Genomic DNA, 26645 nt, shown 5'->3' on the forward strand with positions numbered 1-26645 from the left:
GGTGCTTCCAAGGGTCACCAGACATGTCAACCCAAGACAACTCGACCCGGACCGGTCGACCCGCTTTCGACCCGATTGGACCCGACAACTCGACCCAAATTCGACCCGGACCGCGCGAGAGAGAGAGAGAGAGAGAGAGAGAGAGAGAGAGAGAGAGAGAGAGAGAGAGAGAGAGACATAATAATAATAATATGTACATTGATTTACCAAAGAATTATTATTTGTCTGTCAGGGTGAAACAAGCCCAAAGGCTTTCAAGCAAGCACAGCCATTGAGATAGACACCTCCTTACCTCAAGCCCTATTGTCTTCTTGATGTGATAAGGCTTTCAAGCACAGCCATTAGACACCTCCTTACCTCAGCTCTAAATCCTTACAGTGTGTCTATTATCAATTGGTTCAGCCTGGCGATCCTCAATCTGTGTTGTCTGACAATTATTCTTGCACTCACTTTATTCTCCCCTTTTCAGGTAAAGTGCAAAGTTGCCATGTTATAATAAGTTTCTATGAATGCTTTAGCTTCAAGACTGTATTGGTGTGGGACTGTGTTGGTGTTTTTGTTGCACTCGTTACAAAGCTAATGGAGGCTAATGGAAGCTAAAGGGAGCCACCCAGAGGACGTTTACAGAACATCATAAAGTGACGTTCAGTGTTGTCGTATATGAGATGCAAATATTATAATTGGGATTTCATTTCTATTGCATATTTCATCTTACTTACATTTTGTTTACAAGGTGAATATGTAGGCTACACAGCATATGACCGTGTCCTTAATCATGTTTAAGGAAGGATAGGCTATCATAAATGTTTAGCTTCAGCCTATTTCCTTTTGATCACCTCAAACACTGATGGATGTAAGACTTGTATACATGCTTAATGTCCCTTTAAAGTTAAAACTGTATATAGAATGCAGCTATATGCAGAGAAACACAGAGACACTGGCCATCAACAACATCAATCACATTCCTAAGGCTAGCAGCCATCATCAGCACCATCATCCATCCCCAATGGCCCATTTCATCAGCACCTTTGATACACACATAGATTCAGAACTATCTTTTATAACTATTTTTGATAGTTTGATAGTATGACTGAAATAGTGCACATTCGATCAGACTCAGCCTTTTTGTAATATACTACTATTTTTGACCTTTTTTTCAATCATTGAAATTGTTTTGATAGCATGACTGAAATAGTGCACAAAGACTCAGCCTTTTTGTAATATACATTTTATATCACATTTTTTTGTATATACTACTATTTTTGACCTTTTTTTTCAATCATTGAAATTGTTTTACACTGCCCTGTTTTGTCAAATAAAATAACAGTTACTTTAATTAATTTCACCTCTTGTGTTGTGTTTAATGATGGCAACTAGTGTAGATCTGCTACTTTCAAATGATTTTAGAGGAGAGGAGGACAAAACAGACACAATAAGGCATACATTATTATTTCATTTAGAAAAGAAGGTTTACAAAAACACTTCTTAAAAAAAAGTATGCAACTGGGGGAGCATGCTTACAATATTTACTCTTAAATATACTATAAATATACTCAGGACCTCCCTCACCGTCACCTTGTACTCTACTACCCCCTAGGGGTTACACAGAGCTACTACTTCAGACAACCAGACCCGGTCGATTTGGGTCCAGCTGTCTCAAATTCGCGGCTGGTCGAGTTGTCTTGGGTTGACATGTCTGGTGACCATTGCGTTGAGGGTGACGGAGTGTCCCTCTGGAGTGAGTGTGGAAATATAGTGGCCCTCTCTATCATCAAAGTTGCCCACCGCTGTTCTATTCTATGGTATTTTTTCTTTTCTTTTTTTATTCTATTCTATGGTCAAAATGGTCTCTTTTTTTCAGGATGACATTTTTCATGATGACAAAATATTGTTGCATAAAATGTAAACTATTCAATTGTAATATTGTTGCATAAAATAAATATTATCTGCCAAACCATGTATGTTTTTCTACCGACAGCATTGATGGCCATTTAAGTTAAAGCTGTCATAAGATAAATGCGAAAGAAAGAGATTGTTTATTTTATACCCAACTGTAAATAGTGTAGATTACGTCAGTCATATTAAACAAGCACATTAGACAAACCATACCCAGTGAGCCATAGTCGAATATTATAGACGTCCGTTTTTTTTTAGACCTAAATTAGCTGGTCTAGAATCGGTCTATAATGCATGTAGACCGAATTTAGCCGACTGAATTTAAAGCATTATTCCATAAATATCGATTAAAAAAAACAACTGTAAGTTGCATAACTGATCTCCAATTATTGGACAAAAAACAATTTGAATAGCCATTGATCATTATACAGTATAGTTTAAATTTAGCCAAGATTCAGACGTTTAAATCAAAACCATATATAAACGTCTACATTTAGACCAGTTTTAAACCATGACATTTATTTTATTTTTTAGACATGTTTTTGAAAAAGGTAGTATGTTTAGAAGTGATAATATCTCACTATTATTTAAATAATGGCAGTTTGCATTAATGGTGATAGGCCAGTAATGCAAATAGTCCTTTAAAATATATTTCTATAACGGCAGTTCGCACTATTTGCGGTCGAGGACAGCCTAAATCAAAATAAACTCGACGTGACTGCACACTGCATACAATTAAACGTTATTTTAAAAACACAGATTTGTGTATCAATGGTGATTGTGCAGAATTAACAGTTAACCTGTGAATATAAGCACATGTCAGTCTGTGTGAGACAGTCTGTGAATAATAGATGCAATCCATTTTATTTTATTTTAGGCAGCTATCTCCTCTGTGCCTTAATTGTCTGAAATTGCACCCTTCTACCATAATGGTATTCATTTAATTATTCTACCATATGAATCTGTCAATCATATTTATTAATGTAATTCACATTTTCACCCTTTATTCTCAGTAAAATATATAATATGTCAAAAATATTTTTTTTACTTTACTGGAGTATTTGCAATTTTCAGTACTTTTACTTCTACTCCATTACATCTCAGAGGCAAATATCATAATTTTACTCCACCACAATTATTTGAAAACTTTATTGTAGTTAGGCCTACTTTGTAGATTTTGATTATTATCACTAAAGATACATTAACCACTTCAGCCCTATAAACATTTGCCATTTGAAAATAGCAGATCTACAAGCTCACAATGCGTTGCCATGCTACGCATTGTGAGCTTGTAGATCTGCTCAGTGTCCACTCTTCGTCACGTCACCGCCCACGCCCATCGCAGGCGGCTTTGCGGGTGAGATCAAAGCGAGAGCGCGAGCAGTGTTCAGCCCCGCCTCACCCACACACACAGAGCGGCAAATACGAACGAGCGTTTGTGACGCAGCTCTGTTTAATTGTTTAGAAGTAAAAAAGAGTGTTAAAAAGTTAACTAAACCACTCATAATGTAACATTATTCCACATGGACGTCGAGTAGAGTTAACCAGGGAGGTGGAACAAGCTGTTAAAACGCTAAAACAAGACAATTATCTCCAAGCAGGTGAGTTTTTTTTTATGGAATTGCGAGTAATTTCACAATTGCAACTAGTAGGATGTGTGAAGTGAATATATAATATATGTGTTTTATTGAGCTGTGTTTTATTAGGCAAAACAATGTAAAACATCACAATTACATTTATAATACTTTGTCTAAAAGGCCTTGTTTCCATTGAGGTCCTTAGTATTCTTTTCATGACAGGCCTAGTCAGTGCTGGAAAGTAACGAGTACATGTACTCAAGTACTGTAGGCTACTTTGAGTACTTTTATTTTTTTTTACCTATTTCCAATTTGCAGTACGTTTACTTCTACTCCACTACATCTCAGAAATAAATATTGTACTTCTACACCACTACAATTGTTTGAAAACTTTAGTTACTAGTTACTTTGTAGATTTTGATTATTATTACAAAACCTACAGTAACCACTTAAGCCCTATATATATATATATATATATATATATTTCGGCCATTTGAAAATAGCAGATCTACAAGCTCACAATGCGTCGGTGCGAGGCATTGTGAGCTTGTAGATCTGCTCATACAGTAGCAGACCGCTTTGCGGTCAGATCAAAGGGACAGTTGCCGCCTCGCTCGCTCGCGCGCTCTCTCTCTCTCTCTCTCTCTCTCTCTCTCTCTCTCTCTCTCTCTCTCTCTCTCTCTCTCTCACAGCAGCAAACACAACGTTTAATTGTTTGGCAGTAAAAAGACCGTTTAAAAGTGAACGTTAACAACTCCTAATGTAACATTAGTCCACATGGACATGGTTATGGGTAAAGATATCAGTGTTTAGGCTGGTGAAGAGCAGGCTGTTTAAAACACAAGTGAATAAATTCTCCATCCAGACAAACAGGTGAGCAGTGATTCTCAACCATTTTAATTTCAAGGACCCCCAGTTTGACATGCATTAGGCTACGGACCCCCATTTAATGGCATTTCTATCTCTGGGACCCCACAACTGTAAAATCTAATGTAACTCTGAGAGTGTACAAATGGAACCAAATGGACCCATAAGGGTCCATTTGGTTCCATTTGTACACTCTCAGAGTTACAGACCCATAAGGGTCCATTTGGTTACATTTGTACACTCAGTTACAGACCCATAAGGGTTCATTTGGTTACATTTTTTACACTCAGTTACAGACCCATAAGGGTCCATTTGGTTACATTTGTACACTGTCAGAGTTACAGACCCAGAAGCGTCCATTTGGTTACATTTGTACACTCAGTTACAGACCCATAAGGATTTGGTTAAATTTGTACACTGTCAGAGTTACAGACCCATAAAGGTCCATTTGTTCCTAATCTATCATTTAGCTGGGGACCCCCTGGAACTCCCTCAAGGACCCCTGGGGGTCCCCGGACCCCACTTTGAGAACCAATACACTAGGTATGTGTATGTTGTGACTGGCTCTCGCTCACTTGAATTATTTCTTTCTTTCTTTCTTTCTTTCTTTCTTTCTTTCTTTCTTTCTTTCTTTCTTTCTTTCTTTCTTTCTTTCTCTCTTTCTTTGTTTCTCAGAGTGGAGACACAGACTGTGCTGAGGTTGTTCTTGTGTCCTAAATGCCCAGAAGACTGAGGTTCTCACAGTATAACATCCTACCAGAACATCCAGCTCTAATGACTACACAGAGGTTATCTGGTGAAGCTACCTGAGAATTCTCTGTGAGTTTTTCTTTTTTTCTTTACTTATACATATATATATGTAATATTTCCAATTTGCAGTACTTTTACTTTACTCCACTACATCTAAGAGACAACTATTGTACTTTTACTCCACTACTATTTGCAAACTTAAGTTACTAGTTACTTTGTAGATTTTGATTATTACTAAACATATATTAAACACTTAAGCCATTTCGGCCATTTGAAAATAGCAGATCTACAAGCTCACAATGCGTCGTGATGCGACACATTGTGAGCTTGTAGATCTGCTATTTTCAAAAGATTTGTATCCATTTGAAAACTTTCTGCATAATGAGTACATTCTACTTTTGGGACTTTACCCATTAAGACCTGAAGCCGATTCTACATGTCTCCTAAATCCCTATTCTATAATATTCTGAAAAATGTATGTTTCTATATCAGTGGTGCTCAATCTGTTTCATGTCAAGGACCCCCAAAATGATATGTATTTGGCCACGGACCCCCATCTCAAAATATTTTGTTCCAGGGGGTCCCAGAAGCAAAGATTTGAGTTAAAAATGTTCGCTTTAAAAAATATATATATTCAAAGATTTGCACACATGTTCACAATTTTTCAAAAATAGCAGATCTACATGCTCATAGCGCGGCACTCAGTGCCGTGCTATGAGCTTGTAGATCTGCTATTTTTGAATAGCCAAAGTGCAAAATAAAGCTTTTTAGCTCAAATCTACAAATGGTACAGATGCGTTCCAGGTTTTAAAGGGTTTTAAAGTACATTTTGATACCAACACCCCACACACACGCACACAAACACACAGACACACAGACACACACACACACACAGACACACACAGCTGAGTCAAATGAAATGACTAATTGACATCACCAGCTGGTTTGGAAGTGACAGATCAATTGTGTTGCAATGTTTCCTCTGTGTACATAATGACATTTTTAGAGTAACACACAAGGACTAAAAGGGTTTTAAATGTGTTTATTGAGGCTGTTGACCCTGTGAGGAAGTTAAATGATGTGTGGGTCACGTGTCTCTCCTCTGCAGAGCTGGTAGGGTAATCCTGTTGTTTGGGAAAGCGCTGTAGAGCGTTGGTTCTCAAAGTGGGGTCCGGGGACCCCCAGGGGTCCTTGGGGGGGTTCCGGGGGGTCCCCAGCAAAATGTGTTAATATAGAATCACAATCATTTTATTTGCAACCACTTTAACCTTTTATACTTTGGCTATTCAAAAATAGCAGATATAGAAGCTCATAGCGCGGCACCGAGTGCCGCACTATGAGCTTGTAGATCTGCTATTTTAGAAAAATGTGTGCAAATCTTTGAATATAATATTTTTTAAAGCAAACTTCTTTCTTTCTCTCTCTTTCTCAGAGTGGAGACACACTGACTCTGCTGAGATTGTTCTTGTGCCCTAAATGCCCAGAAGACTGAGGTTCTCACAGAGATGGCGGGAGAGGCTGCTGGAAGGCTCAACCCGGGGATGCCCTTAGAGATCTCTCTCTATCCATGGATTCGTCTGCCTGGGGGGGGGATTCCTCCGTGCGGTTGACCCTGGTCTTAGGTGGACCTCCACTGTGGCTCGATTGCTGCTCGATCAGATTTCTGTCGACTACGGTGGTCTCCACTGGTGGTCTCCACCAAAGATATCGGCCCGGCGGGGGTTTCCTCTGAAGACACCTCATAGTAGGACCTCATTTTAGGAACTAATGTTTCCTCTTCCTTTGCTGGATGCTGCAGTTGCTTCATGCTGCAGTCTGTTGGATGGTGCTTGTGGCGTATGCATGTTGGATGCTGATTGAGTCGTATGTGTGCTGATGTGGTTAAAGATGTTGCTCTGCTGCTTTTTTTCCCACGTTGTGGAATCGACAATTGTATATGTATTTATTGTTTTCAGGTTGAATCTAGAAGGTAGTTTTTTTCAGGGTGTAGAACGACTATGTTGGTAGTTTAACCCTAACCCTAACACGTTTCTTTCAGGTTGTAGTACGACTATGTTGGTAGTGTTGTGGCTGTTATTTTGTGTGTTTGTGAGAGAGAGAATTTGCATTCAATATATTTTTAGACATAAGCCTCTGTAAATCCGGGCCTGGACCTGGTCATTTCGTTCCGTTCACACTAATCACATGACGCTGCTACATTTTAATCAAGACAATCTACGTTTTTCATTTAAAAGTTTAATTTCTTGCCCGAAGAAGAACACGATCAAGATCACCATGTTGATGTATTTCATCAACATGGTGATCTCATCTTGATCAACAACGAGATGCACATTTTGAATGAAACATTTCTAACCAATGGAGCAACTATTTGTGATTGCTCGCCCACATTTGGAGTTACATCATGGCAAGGTAACTATACAATTCAAAATCAGAATGAGGTACTCATGATCATATTTTATGAACAATCTAATGTGCATTTTTCTTTCTTTCTTGACCCAGATTGGACCAGGTGCTGAAGACGATGAGAGATTATCGCCTCGACATACTAGGCCAGGGGCATTCAACTAGATTAGACAGGGGGCCAAAATTGTTAAATGAATTGAGGTCGGGGGCCACAGGCCTATGAAAACAAAAGAAAATAACCAAATGTTCATGGTTAACCGTTTAACCGGTAACTGTTAAATGGTTCATATTTATTTTTCATTTAATTGTTAGTGCAAATTCACCTCCCCTCCCCGACATAAAGTGGTGCCCTGTCTGTCTAAGTGTTCTATCCGCCCTGTCTGTCTAAGTGTTCTATCCGTCCTGTCTGTCTAAGTGTCCTATCCGTCCTGTCTGTCTAAGTGTCCTATCCGTCCTGTCTGTCTAAGTGTCCTATCCGTCCTGTCTGTCTAAGTGTCCTATCCGCCCTGTCTGTCTAAGTGTCCTATCCGCCCTGTCTGTCTAAGTGTCCTATCCGCCCTGTCTGTCTAAGTGTCCTATCCGCCCTGTCTGTCTAAGTGTCCTATCCGCCCTGTCTGTCTAAGTGTCCTATCCGCCCTGTCTGTCTAAGTGTCCTATCCGCCCTGTCTGTCTAAGTGTCCTATCCGTCCTGTCTGTCTAAGTGTCCTATCCGCCCTGTCTGTCTAAGTGTCCTATCCGTCCTGTCTGTCTAAGTGTCCTATCCGCCCTGTCTGTCTAAGTGTCCTATCCGCCCTGTCTAAGTGTCCTATCCGTCCTGTCTGTCTAAGTGTCCTATCCGCCCTGTCTGTCTAAGTGTCCTATCCGTCCTGTCTGTCTAAGTGTCCTATCCGTCCTGTCTGTGTAAGTGTCCTATCCGTCCGTCCGGTCTGTCTAAGTGTCCTATCCGCCCTGTCTGTGTAAGTGTCCTATCCGTCCTGTCTGTCTAAGTGTCCTATCCGTCCTGTCTGTCTAAGTGTCCTATCCGCCCTGTCTAAGTGTCCTATCCGCCCTGTCTGTCTAAGTGTCCTATCCGTCCTGTCTGTCTAAGTGTCCTATCCGCCCTGTCTGTCTAAGTGTCCTATCCGTCCTGTCTGTCTAAGTGTCCTATCCGCCCTGTCTAAGTGTCCTATCCGCCCTGTCTGTCTAAGTGTCCTATCCGCCCTGTCTAAGTGTCCTATCCGTCCTGTCTGTCTAAGTGTCCTATCCGCCCTGTCTAAGTGTCCTATCCGCCCTAGCCGATCTACAAGCTCACAACGCCTCTCAGAGGCGTTGTGAGCTTGTAGATCGACTATTTTCACAACGTTTGCCTCTTTCTTACTTAATATTTGACAATTTGGTTTTAAAGAGGTCTTAAAAGTCATTAAATTGTAACATTATAAATGTGCAGATACCCTGTATACGCTTATACTGTATGTTGGTTTGTTTACTGAGTGAGTAAACTTTGTTGCCCATTAAGCTTATCATCTAGGGACCCCCTGGGGGTCCCAAACCAGTAGTGTGTTCTACCGTTACACGCTGTATATGCCGTATACAGCGCATACAGTCTAATAACCATTTCATTGAAAACGTGCGAGTGTATACCCACCACCACGCGCATCGTATCGTATACCCTCCGAAAAAACTTAGAACACACCACTGTCCCAAACCCCAGTTTTGGAAACACTGCTTTAGAGGTACTAATGTTGTTCCCAAAACAAACTAACTAACTGACAAACTGACAAACGTACTACCATATTGACTAACTAACTAATTTACTAACTAACAAACAGACTTACTAACTCACTAATTCACTAACTAACTAACTAACTTACTAACTAACTAACTAACAGACTCACTCACTTAGCCTGGCGTGGCCAGACTAATATCACTGCGTAGATAATTTATTTTTGCAATGGCAGATTCGTCTGAAACCAGGCAACACTCACTGACTGACTGACAGCATGGGTTAGAAACACAACATTGATCTAAATCCATTGAACTAATACAGTGTATTTTATTCAACACTCTTTGTCGCCCTCGTGTGGACAAAATGTATAGAGCAAGTGGAAGTGGTCAATAAGTCCAGTGTTCACTCAGTTATCAACATATTAAAAAAGAGATGACGCAATATGGCACTAGTTTATACAATTTAAGCTGTTAAGATCTACAAGCTCACAATGAGATGCTTTGTGGGCTTGTAGATCTGCTTTTTTCAGCCCGCGACACCATCGTAGAACAGAGCATAAAGTAAGCATTAAACCGATTTTAATAAAAAAAAAAGAGTAAGTCAAATGTTGGAAATATTTTCATTTTGATATGGTGTAATGATTGAATGTAATGTTGGTATGGCACACTGACTACTGATGTTTTGACCAATGTTTTATCAAAAAGTGCAACCTATTCTAATCAATGACATTTTTTTAAATCTAATTTAAGTTTCTATTTGAAAACATTTAACTTATGAGAAAAATAATAAATAAATGAGCATAATGTCACTTTTTCATACATACAAAATGAACACGAGCTTGTAGGTCAGCTATTTTTTATTTATTTCTTTTTTTAGATTTGTAAAGTTTCTACAGCAACATGCCCAGATTAGGGATGCCAGGTTGAAGGTGAAAACACACAAAAAAAACACTCTGTTCCCATTGCAAAGATTGGCAGATTCAAAGTTTGGTGTGAGTGCACCCTTGTACTGTTCATTCAAGAGTGAATTGCTTGCACGTGTCTCTTTAAGGAGCTGTTATGTTTGAACAATTTCTTACACTGGTCACAGTAGTGGTAGTTGTCTGTATGTACTATTTGGTGTGATCTGAGGGCTTCTTCAGTGCTGAACCATCCCTCAGGCTCACACTGGTCACAGTGGTAGGGTTTCTCTCCTGTGTGAAAACTCTGGTGGTGTCTTCTGAGATCATTTCTATGGCTGAACTTTTCCCCACACTTCTCACACTGGTAGGGCTTCTCTCCTGTATGCATTCTCTGGTGACAGTTGAGATTACTTCTATTGCTGAACTTTTTCCCACACTGGTCACACTGGTAGGGCTTCTCTCCTGTATGAACACTCTGGTGGTGTCTTTTGAGATTACTTCTACGGCTGAACTTTTTCCCACACTGGTCACAGTGGTAGGGCTTCACTCCTGTATGCATTCTCTGGTGTCTTTTGAGAGTACTTTTAAGGCTGAACTTTTCTCCACAGTGCTCACACTGGTAGGGCTTCTTTCCTGTATGTATTTTCTGGTGACGGTTGAGATTACCTCTACTGCTGAACCGTTTCCCACACTGCTCACAGTTGATACGTTTCTTCACATCTGGGATGGAGAATTATGGGAAGATAAAGAAACCATAAAAGGGAAATAAAATAACATGCAAGCTGTGTTGTATTGCCGACAGTAGTTTTCATTTTAAAATCACCTTGCACTACTTCTTTCTTCAAATTGATACATTATGCCATGAGTCTGTTGCACCATTTAGACAATACAGTACAGTTAATACAGCATAGGAGGAATGTAATGTCCAAAACATTACTCTTTCAGATAATTGAAAAAAGAACCTGTGTTCCATTAAATCCATTGGAGTTATTATGGTGACATTTTTACTCACATTTTTTTACCATACCACAATATAAAATGTACTCTGATAGTGAAGTAAAAGGCCTGTATTCAAAATCTGACTTGGGTAAAAATATAAAAGTATTGTCATCAAACAATTAATAAAGAAAAACTATTTGTATTTTTCTATATTTGTCCTATTAAAAGAATTGTCGATCTACAAGCTCACAACGCATGTTTAGAGCCTGTACAGTATTTTCGAATAGCCAAAGTATAAAATAGGGTTTAATTGTATGTTTTGTAATATTCAAATAATTGTAGTGGAGTACAAAAAATAAAAAGTACAATATTTGCCTCTGAGATGTAGTGGAGTAGAAGTTTAAAGTATTGAAATACTTTTACCTTAGCAAAAGTACCCCAAGATTGCACTTCAGTACAACACTGTCAGGAAATGATTATCTTATAACTAGTACATGTTACTGAAACACAACACAGACTACCCTCTCTCTCTCTCTCTCTCTCTCTCTCTCTCTCTCTCTCTCTCTCTCTCTCTCTCTCTCTCTCTCTCTCTCTCTCTCTCTCTCTCTCTATTACACGCGCACACACACACACACACACACACACACACACACACACACACACACACACACACACACACACACACACACACACACACACACAGAAAGTAGTATACTTACAGAGTATAGAAGTATACTCCTCTACTCTGTCCAGTGTTAATATAGGGTAACATTTCCTTATCTGGTGGCTGCACAGCCCAGCGATTCACAACCTTTACTGGATCAGGGCCCACTTGGAAATCTGACCAGTGGTCAGATAACGTCATATACTTTAAGTTCCTATTTGTCTGTATCACAATAATACATTTTTTTTCAAGGTTTTAAAGAAAACATACCATGATTCTTACTGTTTTTGCCATGTATTTGGAGGCCCCACTTGTAATATATACTCATGGCTCACAGGTTGGTAATCACTGTCGTATAACCTATTGAAGATGAAAGAAAACTTGTGACAAAACCATCACATACCTGCTCTGTGTAACTTTACTTCAGGCTTCAGCATTGCTTCCAGCTGTGAGATCTGATGTTGTTGTTGCTCTTCCTCGTCTGACGCCATTGACACGCCTTTGGAGCCAGAGAGCATCATCTGTCTTTCAAAACTCCTAAAAAGTTCATCTTCAGCCCATTTGGCCAGTCCATATTTGAGACACGGTTTCACCACTTGGGATGTGAATTTACTACGTAACATTTTTATCGAGTTCAGTATGGTAATGACCTGACAAATTATACATACACCACTCCACTTGGCTATAAACTACAAATAACCAAGACACACCCTGCACACCTAAGCTCCTGTTTTGCATGGTCACATGTAAAGTTGATTGGCAGATAATTGCCATTGTTTAGACCTGGTCTCTTCACTCCAGCTTTGCGCTAAACCCAGACAATCTCATCAACACCGTCTAGACTGAATGACTGATACAAAAATGTTATGGTGGATTATATGAGCTCTTTTCCAAGAAGATGTCACCCTACACGCGCGCGCGCGCACACACACACACACACACACACACACACACACACACACACACACACACACACACACACACACACACACACACACACACACACACACACACACACACACACACACACACACACACCCAATACTCCCTTCAGATATGCTGCTACATACATACTACCCTACTCTATCCAGTGTTAAGAGGCATGTGATAGCTGACTCATCAGCCACACATTGAGACTATATTGTATGGTGATTTCCTTTTGTTTTATTTATTTAATGTTATTTTCAGTCATACATTACACACACATGCAATCTAATATATTGAAATATTGAAATAACAGTTTATTGTTTAGTTGTTTTCTGTGAGTTTATTTGCATTAGAGTTGACTGAGTTTCTCTTTGAGTTTCCAGTTGTGTGGGAGGCTGCTGACAGAAATGGACATGATGGGCTGGCCAAAGGAATAGGGATCAGCTGCTCCATATGTGCAGCTAATGTGGACAATTGGACTGCACCACAGTCTCTCTGCACCATGGGGAGGCACAGGGATTATTAGAGTGTGTTTAAATGGTAGTCTTTGTCTTTTCCCCCTTTGTGTTAACAGTGGTCTGACCCGTCCCATGTCCACCTCATGTGTTATTCTAGTTAGTTACTTATTTTTGTTATTCCTTAGTCATTTATTTGAACCAACGAAAAAGAGAGAAAAATTAAAAAAAAAGCTTTGTGACCTCTACAAGCTCACAAAGACTATCGGTGTGATGCATTGTGAGCTAGATCTTCATTAGGTGAATAGAATGTGGAAACAGACATGGAGGTTGTCAAATAACCATTTCTTAATTTATCTCTCATGTTCATTCTCAGTCACTGCCTCTACTTCCACTTATACAGTATTCTGCTCATGACAGGACTGTCCTCCCAAAACGATATTCAACCATTACGAAAACAAGACAGATTCTAAAAGCCCTGCTAGCAGCAGGCTAGCTGGTTAAAATGATTGCGACGCTATATTAACTACTTTTGCTGGAGACCCCCTGGTACCCCCCCAAGGACCCCTGGCGGTCCCCGGACCCCACTTTGACAACCAATGCTGTTCGAAGTGTGTCACTAAAGGAAAGCCATGGGGTCACCCGTCATTCAGCCTGGAATCTACCTATTAGATTTAAATGATGAGATATCTTGTGTGAAAAGTTAATATTTTGTCCTGAGGGTGGCATTAGAGGACAGGTTATGGGGTAGAGTATCAAATATGGTTAATCTACCAGGAAGCATGAATGTACTCTTAAGGTGTCAATGCAATCTGCCCATTCAATTGTGAGATAACATGTGTGCAAGAGGAAGGTTTGGCCAATGGGTGGACTAGACCAGAGAGGATAGGACAATGGGTCAACTAAATCATAAATAAGGGTCATACTCTGGGGTTCATGAAAATGCAGAGAAGATGGAAGGACAGAACGCCAACCCCAATTAATGGACTTTGACATCAAAGTCCACTGGCAAATCACAGCACTTTTGTGAGCCTAATAATTCAGGAAACTCCAAGACCACAGAAAATCCACTGAATGTTAAAGGTTACATTTTTTGGGTTGTAATTGAGGTCAGAAAAAAAACAGTTAAAATAATAAAAATTATTTCATGTCATGAAACCTTTCTTACTTAACTTAAAGTTTCATTGGGAGCTTCAACACAGCGTGCAGACCCTTCTTCTTTTTCATGTACGTATTTTTGTCCAGCACCCGTCAAATGTTGCAATTCCTTGGAACTGCATATATTTCAGTTATACACATAGAATTTTGGCACAGGTCCCTATAGTTAATCCTCTGCTGATGACACTTTTGTTTGTCTATCTGACATCATGACATGAGAGCAGATGGTGTTGGGGTTGGCCTCACTGATTACTATAATACCACAGCTATACGCAGACAGACAGACAGACATAGCATGCACCATGCACGCACACACTCACAGAAGGAGAATGTTGAGCCTCTCCGCCCTGTAAACACTGCTTCTTGACATCACACATGATTTATACTCGGTTGCGCACTGGTGTTGTGAAAACCAGTGGCGTAAAGTAACTAAGTAAATGTACTCAAGTTAAGTACAATTTTGAGGTATTCTTTTACTTTACTGGAGCATTTCCAATTTTCTATACTTTTACTTCTACTCCACTACACCTCAGAGGCAGATATTGTACTTTTACTCCACTAGTTATTTTAAAACTTTAGTTACTTTGTAGATTTTGATTATTATTACAAAACATACATTACCCACTTCAGCCTTATATACAGTACATTTCAGGCCATTTGAAAATAGCAGATCTACAAGCTCACAATGCATCGCGATGCGACACATTGTGAGCTTGTAGATCTGTTATTTTCAAAATATTTGTATACATTTGAAAACTGGTGAAATGGGACATTCTGCATAATGAATACTTTCTACTTTTGGTACTTTAAGTACATTTTGATACCAATACTTTTTTTGTACTTTTACACAAGTACATTTTCAATTGCGGACTTTTAATTGTAACAGAGTATATACGCACAACCATATATAAACACTAGGCACTACAGAACCGAACATATTATGACTCAATATACTAATACTGGTGTGTTTGTGAAAGATCATTCAAATGACACAATTTAAATAAATGTATAAAGTGTTTTTTAATTTAACAACATAAAAAAATACAGGTATGTAGTCACTGTGCTCTAGGTGAGAGCGCTTTTCCTAGAACTTGGTAGTTTTTAAAGCAGTGGTTCTCAACCTTTTCTGGATCAGGGCCCACTTTAACCAAGCTTAAATGACCCACCCATCTGATCGCTTAACCCGGCAGCCGTGTTAAGGGGTCAGGTGGGTGGGCCCGTGGCCCCAAGGGGTTGAGAGAGTCACCGGTTCAAAGTAATACTGTGTAACGATCATTTTGGTAGTGTTGTCATTACAGCGTCTACCTATAGTCGTTAGAACTGCGTTACCCAGAATTCAGTTCCATAAAACACCACAAAGTACCCGCTCCAAAGCGAACGTTGTAGGGTCCCAGCACCGAGGATATTTTTTGGGGGGAAACTAACAACAACATAGTCAGAAACTCTATGCATAACTTTGAAATAAATAAATAAATACATTTCCGGTACATTTCCGTTGCCTGCGTCATTTGGGCACGAGTGTCGCGACTAAAATGGTGTTTAGATAGGTTGACCAAAAAGAAAAAAAAACACACGTTTATGTGGAATGGCTATTGTTAAAATAACTTAATTGGAAAAGCTACACAGTATGACTTTAAACCAGTAAATAGGAGAACAGTTGAGCGATATACTGAGGCAGAACCAACAACGGTTCTGCATGCTGTATAATCCACAAGCTGGTCCCGTCTCTCAGCGAGTCGGTTGGATGAAGACGTGATGTCCTCCAACACTCCAATCCTCCAAGCCTGACGGCGTGTCGCGGGTTCGACTCCCGACCCAGACGACCTTTGCTGCATGTCACCACCCCTCCTCATCTCTCTCCCCATTTCCTGTCAGCCTAATGTCCTGTCAAATAAAGGGAAAAAAAGCCCCCCAAAAAAATAAATATAAAAAAAAAATAATAATAATTGTGTTCAGTGGCCACTGAATCCTTTGCTGTGATTATTTGCCGGTCAGTTCAGTGAAATGATCCGGTATGTCAGCAAGTATTCAGTTAATAAATAATAAAAATATGATCCATGATTGTAGCCTCGCCACGATGTCACATCATGGCACGATATGAAGCCCTTCTTGTTAACCACTTTCAACCTGGCTATAAAATAGCAGATCTACAAGTTCACAACGCGTCGCACCGCGACGCGTTGTGAACTTGTAGATCGGCAATTTTAGCCAGCGCGATATCATCTTATGACGGAGTATATAAAAAATAGGGCCCGAGTGGTTTAGAAGAGCCCCAGGAGGCCTAGACCGTGGCGTCGCGGTCTAGGCACCCTGGTTGAAAATCCTTAATAGCAGTGTGCCGCGGGTTCGCGTCCCGTTCCCGTCGGCCTTTCCTGCATGTCTTCCCCCCATCTCTCTCCCCATTCTTCCTGTCAGACTACTTTCCCTGTCCCTCTTCAATGAAAAACAATAAAAAACTACAAAAACAAATCTTTAAAAAAAAGAAGAGCCCCAGGAAAGGTTGGGTGGGTGCTACTAGGGAGCAGAGCCAACCAAAGAGATATGGTCGTATCTATCCCATAATATACCCACAGCACAGCACCAGGGAAGGGTTACGGTGGTCCGGTGGAAGCCCCCCCACATCATCACCTTAGTGTTTCCTCAGTCTCACCGAGGAGTGGTCCTTTAGGGGGTGCAGGACCCCCTGGTGGCTGCTATGTGTAAGAGCAGTCTGTAGGGGCTAAAAGGTGACCACCAGCTAGGGTCACACAGGCATCATGTCCTTTTTGATAGGAAAGATGTCCCAGGTCAGGCCGTCACCGTACGGAGCGTGGCCCGAGGGCAGCAGGACGCGTGTAAGCCAGTGACTAGAAAAGAGACCAAGAGAGAGAAGAAGAGACAAGAGGTCTTTAGTGAAAACCCCCTACAGACACCAGGGCTTGTACAAAGGAGGTTCAACGTTAATGGGATAGATCACCCCCAAAATGATTTTTTTCTGTCGATTAGTCACCCATGGAGACTTGAATTCATGGATATTTTTTTGTTTTTGTCACATTCCTAAGACAATAATTTGATGACCGGCACTGACTGATAGGAGACACAAAGAGTCTCCTTTGTGTCTCCTACCGGAACCGCTGCCAACCGGTACACTGGTCATCAAATTATTGGCTTAGGAATGCGACAAAAACTTAAAAATATCCATGAATTCAAGTCTCCATGAGGAAACTAATCGATAGAAAAAAAAGTCATTTTTTTGGGTGAACTATCCCAAGAGGCAATCCCCGCTTGTCCAGGGAGATATTGCACTTTTATGACATTCATACAGGGCTACTTGTCAACCGGTAGGTGACAGGTGTCCTACCCGACACCAGGGTCTAAATGTCCCAATGGAAGAGTAGGGAGACCACCTCCAACCACTGCAGATGTAGTAGTTATATTGTATTAACATACTCTACCATATAGACTGGTTAAAATAAAGTTGTATTCATTAAAATAAGTTCCGGGTTGCAGCTTTAAGGTAGAGGAGACAAGCGAGAGGATCACCTTCTCTTCTCCACTCCGAGGAAGACCTTCCAGTTGTTCAGTTTTCCGTAATTGAAAGGGTTCCTGTATGCCTGGAGGAGGAGAAATGCATTCAGAGTCACTGTCACCACCTTCACTGCAGAAAACCAGCTTCTTTTAGGGTTTGTTATGGGTAATTAAAATGAGAATTCCAGACTAGCCTTTTTCTTAACTTTATCTGATGTTATCATATCCTAGAAGGAATGATAACTCCATCCCGAGTCCACCGCAACTAAACACGTGAGCGGCTGGTCCTTGCACTAAATCACATATTTTTATCGCTCGAATAATATCATTTTTTTGTTAATATCTGACGTTCATAATGACAGAAACCTCGCCACAGTGTTTTTGTCCTAAATGGGCCACCGTAGTGTTTACAAGCTGACTTGGATGAAATCACGGGTGAAATCTCGTCTTGCGAGACTTCCCGAGGGGCGCATGATCTGTACCACTCTTTCTAGGTTATAACAACATCAGATAAAAGGTGAGAAAAAGTCTAGTCCTGAATTCTCCTTTAAGAAAATACACACAGGAATGTTCATATACTATATTTCATGATCTGTGGATTCTCAACAACAGTTAACATGCTCACCCTGCCCAGTTTGGCGAAACGTTTGGCTTCTTTGCCGTTGATGTGTCTCTCGATGCTGGTCTCTCCCCTGGATATGAGGACTGCGTGCCAGGAGGCGAGACCCCCAAGAGCCACGCCCACCGTGCTGAAAAGACCAATCACATTTGACTTTTCATCGGCAGGCAATTAACTCTAGCGTCCCTCCCTATTTTAGGCATGTCATTATAGCCGAAATTTTCACGTTTCCTTTCTAGAATAGCAGCTCTACAAGCTCACAAAGTGACGCGATGCAACGTGATGTGGGCTTGTAGATCGGCTATTTTCGAATAGTCAGACTATAGATAGACAGATAGACCTTTACTGGGGGAAATTCAGTTGTTTATGGCAAATAAAAACGTCTTGAATTTTGAAATGGCAGTACCGCAGTTATGAAACACATGACCGTATATTAACAACTATAAAACATAGGGCTTAAGCGGTTAATAAATAGTGACACGCGCCGTGACGGTTGGTAGATATGCACGGCAAGTACCAACAAGAACTGATTAGGGATTAGGCAAATACCATGGAGAGCTGTGGTTTGCAACCTTTTTTTAGCTCTAGACCCAAAAGAAACATCTCCCCGGAACCCAAACTAGTGAAAATAGTCCATCTACAAGCGCACAACGCGTAGCTATTTTCACAACTTCTTAAAAAAATTATATATACATGGAATTTGATTTTTCATGATCTTTTATTTTTCTAAAAGATAGATTTTTTTTGATATTTTTGAAAATCTTTTGAAATAATAAAAATGTCTTATAAGAAAATGAAAAAAGGGATGTTTATAATAAAAATGGGTCCACGACCCAGAAATGGGTCGCGACCCACTATTTGAGCCAGCGTGAACAACCATCGTTTACCTGGTAAGAACCCACATGTAGATGATGCTCTTGTTCATCATCTTCTCCTTGAATGTGTACGAAGCAGGTGTCTGATAATTGCTCTTCATGAAACAAGCAAAACAAAACAATTACATTAAATACCAGGCAAATTTTAAGGTGCTGTAATATTTCTTTGATAAAATAAGTGTTAAATAGCTCTATATTCTGATTGATATAAAGTGTTAGCCAGGGGTCTCCTCGTCTCTCCAGCACTTTATTTAACAGAATATATTTTTTTAGGTTGGGATACCAATTTTATCCTATCAGGTGAGAGAACTCATACATACATAAAGAGAATACAGTAGCAGCTAACAAAAAAGAGCAGACAAAATTGGAACTGGAACACTAAGCTGATAATTGATGTTTGTGGGGTTCTCTCTCCTGACTATAAAACTATAAAACTGGTATCCTGAACTGAAAATGAATCTTCTGTTTAACGAAGAGCTGGAGAGACAGGAAGACCCCCGTTACTGAACCAAACAAGCTTTTACCCCAAAAGAAAAGCGTAAAATGAAAAATCATCATAATCATTCTGTTGCTGTCAGGCAGAAATCTCGTGTATTCATATTTCAACTTTTTGAAACATATTGCCCTACTTCGTCACCCATAGACAGGCGACCACCTCCTCCCCCCTTTTCTACTCTGTACATATAGTGTTTTATATTTGTGATGATATTGAATGTTTGGTGCTTTTTGATATTGATGAATTGAAATTGAATACCTAGGACCCCAATGGAAACAAGTACATAGTAAACAAGTACAATGGAAACAAGTACAAGTACATTTTGTACATAGAACAGCAACGATTGGTGCTTTTTGTGAGCAGCTGTGGTAGTACCGTACCTGTCCAGCAGGGAGCAAGCCTATGAGGAGTCCCATCCCTGTTACCGGCACCCCTGGTTTTTCCAGATCCATTTGTTTAAAGCGCTAAGAAGAAGAACAAGCACCGGAAAAAAAGACGACACGCCCACAGTGTTAAAGACAGACAGACAGAGCATGTTAGCAAAGCAAGGCAAGGTAGGGCACAAGTAAAAAGAAAAAAAGAAGAAGAAAAACCCAGAGGGAGAGGAAGGGCCAAAAGACAGAAACCGTTAAGTAAACTATATATATACTGTAGCACATGTACATCGGATGACACACATATTTATGTATGTAAGCTCAAGCTGCGGTGTAGAAATTCCGAACACGTGTTCTGTGAAATCCTAAGCATGTATCCACACCCAGGCTGTGTTAGTCTCACTACGGCTGTCACCATTACAAATTGAAGTTGACGATTAATTGTCACACAAATAATTGCAATTAATGATTTAATTGTGTTTTTGGCAATTGAACATTGAATACCATTTCAATTTCAGGGCAGGTATGTCAAATAACTTAAATATACAAAGACATTATTGACACATTTAATAATTATATATATATATATATATATATATATATATATATATATATATAAATAGCGGAAATAGCTGATCTACAAGCTTACAATACGTCACAAACGCATTGTAAGCTTGTAGATCAGCTATTTTTGAAAAACGCATGAACATTTTTAAACATGGAAACGATTGTGATGATTATGCAAAAATAATTGTGATTATCTCAAATAATTGCGAATGGCAATATACTTCAGATTGTTTTCACTACTTAGCAATTAATCCAAAAACAAGTAATCAACAGAATAATCGCTAAGAAGAAGATATTCGATAGTTGCAGCCGTACTATTTGTACTTGCAGGCACATGAAGCACATATCGTCACTGTCGGGCAGAAACCTTGTATCTACAAAATTCTACTTTTTATGTTTTTTTTTCGTCATGTAATGCCCTACTTCGTCATACAAGAGTGTCACACAAAAGTAGTGAAAGTAGCAGACCTTGTAGATCTGCTATTTACATTACATTTCCTGAAGAATAACGGTTTTGGACATACAAGGTTTCCACCCTACGGTGAGGACGTTGAGCAAGGCACATACAGTAAGAGACAGACAGAATTAACTTAACAGGCAGCATTGTGGTGCGAGGAGGGTGACAGCGGGGTGTGAAGGTTCTCACCTCCAGAGCGTGGTAGGCGTCTAAGAACAGGTTCCTGCCGCTGATGCTGGTCCAGAAGCAGCCCACGGTCATGAAGACCATGAAGGAGAAGAAATAGCGGTGGTTGAAATGACCCACACAGTTGTTCAACCACGCTGGTAGAGGGGATTAAGAAATATAATCCAAAAAAAACACACCATAATGTCTATCTATGAATAAAGTCATGACGTGTATTTTTTTAAAGTATTATTACATTATTAAAGCTGCAATCTGCGAACTTTTTTATAAATGAATAAAACAGTTTTGTTTTTAACCAGACTGTATGGTAGAGTATGTTCATTCAATATAACTAGTACATCTGCAGTGGTCTCCCTACTCGTCCATTGAGACATTTAGACCTGTGTGGGGTTAGATCTCTCTCCTGGACAAGAGGGGATTCCCTCTTGGAGAGCGGTAGAAGGACCCGGGAGTCCCAGGTAGGAATGAAACTTGCAGATTGCAACTTTAAAAAAAAACAACAACTAGAAACTAGTTACCCAGTCAAGAGTACAGACAAAGGATACGACAGTGATGGTCCATTTTCACGATGCACCTGTAAAATTCAAAAGGTGTATAGTGTTTAGTGTAACAGTGTGTGTGGGTATTATTCAACCAACGATGCTGCAAAACGATGAGAACCAACTCACCTGTTGCAGATGCCACAGTGGTGTGTCCTGGCTGGCTTAGGAAGGATGCACTTCTTGCAGACAGAGACAAATGGAATGTCGTTTTTAACCTGCAAGAAAGACTTTAGTGATCACACTGACACCTCAAAGTTTTCACTGACAAAAACGAAATAAAGGCTATTATGACTAAAACTAAGACTAAATATATTGACAATTTCGTCAACAAATAAAAACTAGACAAAGATGTTAGGGAGGGACTAGCGGAGAAGAGATCCAGTAGAACTAAAAGACAAGTCTTTTATGTTTGGTTGTGCTCGAGTGTTGCGCTCTGAAAATAGCCGAGCTACAAGCTCACAACGCCTCACGCTGTGACGCGTTGTGAGCTTGTAGATCTGCTATTTTCACCATGCAAGCAAGTGTAAAATCAGCCATTACGACACCATCAAGGCACCGCCAAAACACATTTTAGTCGACTAAATCAACTGTAGATTTAGTCGACTAAAATCTTATGATATTTACTCGACTAAAACTAGACAAAAACTAAAACATTTTAGACGACTAAAATCAACACTGGTAATGGCCCGTTACCGTAGGAGGGCTGCCTGGGGTAGTCCTAACGGCTTTGTAATAGTGGAAGGCGATCATAACGAGGTTCCAGTGTCCGTAGCAGAGGTGCCACGCTATCCATCCTGGGGAGTAAGTATGGATGACCATCGGCAGCAGAATGGTGTAGGCTATCAGCACGATGGAGCTGGTCAGAACCACCACCAGAAACACAAACACCTGGGAGAGACGAGGAGGAGAAAGGAGAGAACATCACGCTGTTGACACAGCATTGCACACAAACGGTTTACACGGATGCATTAACCACCGTCACACGTGGTGTAGCACCTGTGCGCTTTTAGATTTTAGCATTGGCTATTCAAAAATAGCATATATACAAGCAATGGAGATCTACATGTTGGTTCTTACCAGGTAAATGATGGTTGTTCATGCTGGCTCAAATAGTGGGTCGGGACCCATTTTTATTTGTTGCAAATAAACATCTCTTTTTTACGAAATATTTGTATTATTTCAAAATATATAAAAAAATGACAAAATCTAAATCTTTCCATGTATTATCTTTTTTTTTAAAGAAGTGAAAATAGCTGATCTACGTGTTGTGCGCTTGTAGATTGACTATTGTCACTTGTTTGTTTGACTCCCGGGGAGAACTCAAATGTTTATTTTGTGTCTAGTGCTAAAAAAGTTGCGAACCACTGCTCTCTGCTATTTTTGAACATTTTAGAAACCTCTTGAAAGTGTGAGAACTACTGGTTTAGAAGGCATTTGTAGAATCAGCCTCGGGGAAGGAAAACAATTATTACTTCATCCACACACACCCAAAACACCCTCTCTTACCGCCCCAAACCAGCGGGTGATCCGATCGACGGTCCAGAACACCGGCTCGAAGACCGAGTCGAAGACCACGTCGGAGTCGGTGAGGGTGTTGAAGTAGAGGGACCGGGCCAGCAGCCTCACGTAGTCCCACAGCTCCCTGAGGCACAGCGGCAGCCTGCTCCGTCCTCTCCTGCTGCACGACCGCAGCCGCATGCAGCGCAGCGAGCCGCCTGGACACCACCACCGCATCCCGCCTTCTGAAATAAACACACACAGAACTAGTGTTGATTTTGACATACATTTTTTTTATTTAGTTTTAGTCATAGTCTTTTGAATAAAATTCAATTTAGTTTTAGTCATATTTTAGTCATTTGAAATGTTTTCGTTTTTGTTTAGTTTTAGTCGACTAAATATCAGAAGATTACAGTCGACTAAATATACAGTTGATTTAGTCGACTGAAATGTATTTTGGCGGTGCCTTGATGGTGTCCTAATGGCTGATTTTATACTTGGTTGCATGCTGAAAATAGCCGATCTACAAGCTCACAACGTATCGCAGTGCGACGCGGTGTGAGCTTGTAGATCGGCTATTTTCAGAGTGCAAGACCCGAGTGCAACCATAAAATGAATCGTCTTAGTTCTACTGGATCTCCTCTCCACTCGTCCCTCCTTGACATTCAAGTCTAGTTTTTATTTCTTGACGAAGTTGTCAGTACATTTAGACTTAGTTTTAGTCATCATAGCTTAGTTTTTATTTCGTTTTCGTCAGTGAAAAAAGGTAGTTGACGTAATCAACACCGCACAGAACATGGATATGGATCAAATAAAAGGGAGTGCTGTACTTTGCCGAGGGGGAATTACTTTTCTATATTCACCCAGTAGATGGCTGCTCAGATAAAGGCTTGGTATGTTTTGCAGTATTAGTTATAAATGTGTCTGCTGACACTCACCCTTTTATGATTATGTTAACACAATTTGTATGTACATTGTATTGTCTAAATGTTCCCCTGAAAAATCTAAAAATACTGTAAAAGATTTTCTTAAAAAAAAAGGCTTGGTATCATCCGATTATGCAGACAAAATGCAACATGATGGCTATATGTACTGTAAATCAATTAGGTTTATCCCTTGTTATATAGGCCATCACATTTCTGAATCCATGCAATCATTGCGTAAGCTTAATGGAAACTGATGCTTTTCAAAGATGTAATGAAATGGAGATTGAACCTCTGTGAAGGGTAAACTGTGTGCATGCAAAGATATATGCGACATGCATAGCAATCCCATTACGTTTCATCACAACCTCTATATAGGTTCAAGGTATTTCAAGAGGGTAAGTGAATTACGGTAAAAAAAAAAGAGAAAGACAGATAGTAAGTGGTCCAATCAACAGAACAGACCATCTTGCTCTCCTACATTCCAGTCTGCTGAAAGGCACAGGGTGGAGTCTGCTCTGGTGCAAGTTCAAGTTGGTAGTATATTCAGCAGAAACAGTGTCAAAAGGGGAGGTGATGACACAGTGTGTGGACTAACTTCCCTTCCTTTTCTAATGTGTTATATTCAGCCCCATTGCCTCAAGTAACTGTATGAACATTACATTCATATAAGATAAGATAAGATGAGCCTTTATTGATCCCCAGGGAGAAATGCAGGTGTTATAGCAGCAACAGCACAGTGTGACAGACTACAGTAAGTCAAGCCAATGAAAATAAAACAAAATAACATTGACTTAGATTCTGACACAACACACAAGACAGACAGCTGCACTTCTCTGAATGAGTAGGTTAACATAATACACACAGCATAGTGAATATTATATAAGACTTAATATATGTACAGTCACAGTGTCAACAGCCCTTCAACAGTGAGCACCTGGATAATATATACACATTAAGCTGTCAACAGTGAATATGAAAGAATAGAGGACCCCAATGGAAACAAGCCATAGGCTTTCTTGGGTTTAAAATCCTCTAAGCAGACCTTGTTTTGAACTGTACTTTGCTGTGCTTTTTGTGTTGTTGTAAACTGCTAATACAAGTATTCAATCAATCAATCACTCACTCAATCAATCAGACAATCAATCAACGATAAAATCATATAATAACACTGTAGTCACAGCAGCACTTATCCTTAACAGCAGTGGTTTTCAACCAGTGGTCCGGGGACCACCAGTGGTCCTTGAGGGGGTTCCAGGGGGTCCCCAGCCAAATTAATAATTAGGAACCAAATTGACCTTTATGTCTGTAACTCTGAGAGTGTACAAATGGAACCAAATGCCATTTGTACACTCTCAGAGTTAAATGAACACTGATGATGATGATACACAGTGTAGATTGGGACCCCCAATAAATCAAAAATGGTTGGGTCCCTGGCATATCTTTTCAGATGGGGGTCCCTGAGCTAATGTGTGTCAATTTGGGGGTCCTTGACGCGAAAAAGGTTGAAAACCACTGCCTTAACAGCATTAGTCAAGGTTCTCATCCTAGTACAGTACACTACTGTAACTGTTCACACAGTGAGTGAAGTGGAAACTCATGGTTAATGAACATATAGTCTATTGATCAAAAAGCAACACATATCGTTGGAGGCAACGTCAGATCAGCTTCAACCCTTCTAAATCCCCATTGTCAGGGTATTATGTTTTCCCACTGAAAAAATAAATCTGTACCGCTGATCTGGACGCTGAGCCTGAGCCCCATCGTCCCAAACGTCACGTTCCATGTTATTTCATAGGAATAATAATATATACTCACTGATCTACGACCACCGCGAGAAGTCCGGAGAACACCTGGTCACACCTGGTCACACCTGGTCACATTGTCGACCACAAGGTGAAGATGTGATTTATTGTGTCATGTTGAGAACGAAGGAGAGGCAACCAGACACCAGAAGGCAGAAACCCTAACCTCGCTTCACCAGGCTTTCCGCAGCACCCGTGGGAAGCCTGGTTCCTATTGTGAATCAACTAGTGTGATCCGGTCTAAAAACCCGCCTACTGTATCCGGTCATTTTGCACTTGCACATACATGCAAAAAACGTTTCCGTATCCGGTATAGATCCAGACCGGATTAGGAACTTGCAAAGCAACTTGATCTCCCTGTCTACCAGAACAGCCCAGACAGGAAAATCCTCAACTCTGAGGGATGCGCATGCGCCGTTGGCGAAAGGCCTCATGGGAAACTGAGTCAGGAACTGAACGTGTTTGTGTTTGTTGTTGTTTTGAACCTATGTTTTGAACGTGTTCTTTGTTGTTTCCCTAACAAACAACAACAGCAACAAAACACTATTGCCACAA

At 40.3% G+C, this 26645-nt stretch overlaps 2 protein-coding genes across 7 annotated transcripts in view; one reads left to right on the forward strand and one right to left on the reverse strand.

The window, feature by feature from the left end:
* Positions 1 to 26645, forward strand: part of slc29a3 (solute carrier family 29 member 3) — a 150283-nt gene that overhangs the window by 63972 nt on the left and 59666 nt on the right. The window lies entirely within an intron of this gene.
* zdhhc16a (zDHHC palmitoyltransferase 16a) lies at positions 15250 to 26251 on the reverse strand. 6 transcript variants are annotated; one of them, XR_014602054.1, is made up of 12 exons: positions 26104 to 26251; positions 23372 to 23607; positions 22559 to 22753; positions 21992 to 22080; positions 21869 to 21897; positions 21327 to 21460; positions 20120 to 20203; positions 19256 to 19338; positions 18375 to 18498; positions 17765 to 17835; positions 16893 to 17088; positions 15250 to 16118 (listed from the first exon to the last, which is right to left on the reverse strand). XR_014602054.1 is itself a non-coding variant. In XM_084075911.1 (11 exons), exons 2-11 carry the CDS (start codon positions 23597 to 23599, stop codon positions 16986 to 16988), a joined length of 1140 nt encoding a protein of 379 aa, XP_083932037.1. In that variant the 5' UTR covers positions 23600 to 23607; positions 26104 to 26251; the 3' UTR covers positions 15250 to 16985. The 6 variants fall into 6 exon arrangements, 3 of the variants coding, with proteins under 3 accessions (XP_083932037.1, XP_083932038.1, XP_083932039.1); XR_014602055.1 differs by having other exon boundaries at positions 15250 to 16126; XR_014602056.1 differs by having other exon boundaries at positions 15250 to 16126; positions 16871 to 17088.

The sequence above is a fragment of the Gymnoscopelus microlampas genome, assembly GCF_963454915.1.
Source record: "Gymnoscopelus microlampas genome assembly, chromosome: 13".
NCBI classification, from domain to species: domain Eukaryota; kingdom Metazoa; phylum Chordata; class Actinopteri; order Myctophiformes; family Myctophidae; genus Gymnoscopelus; species Gymnoscopelus microlampas.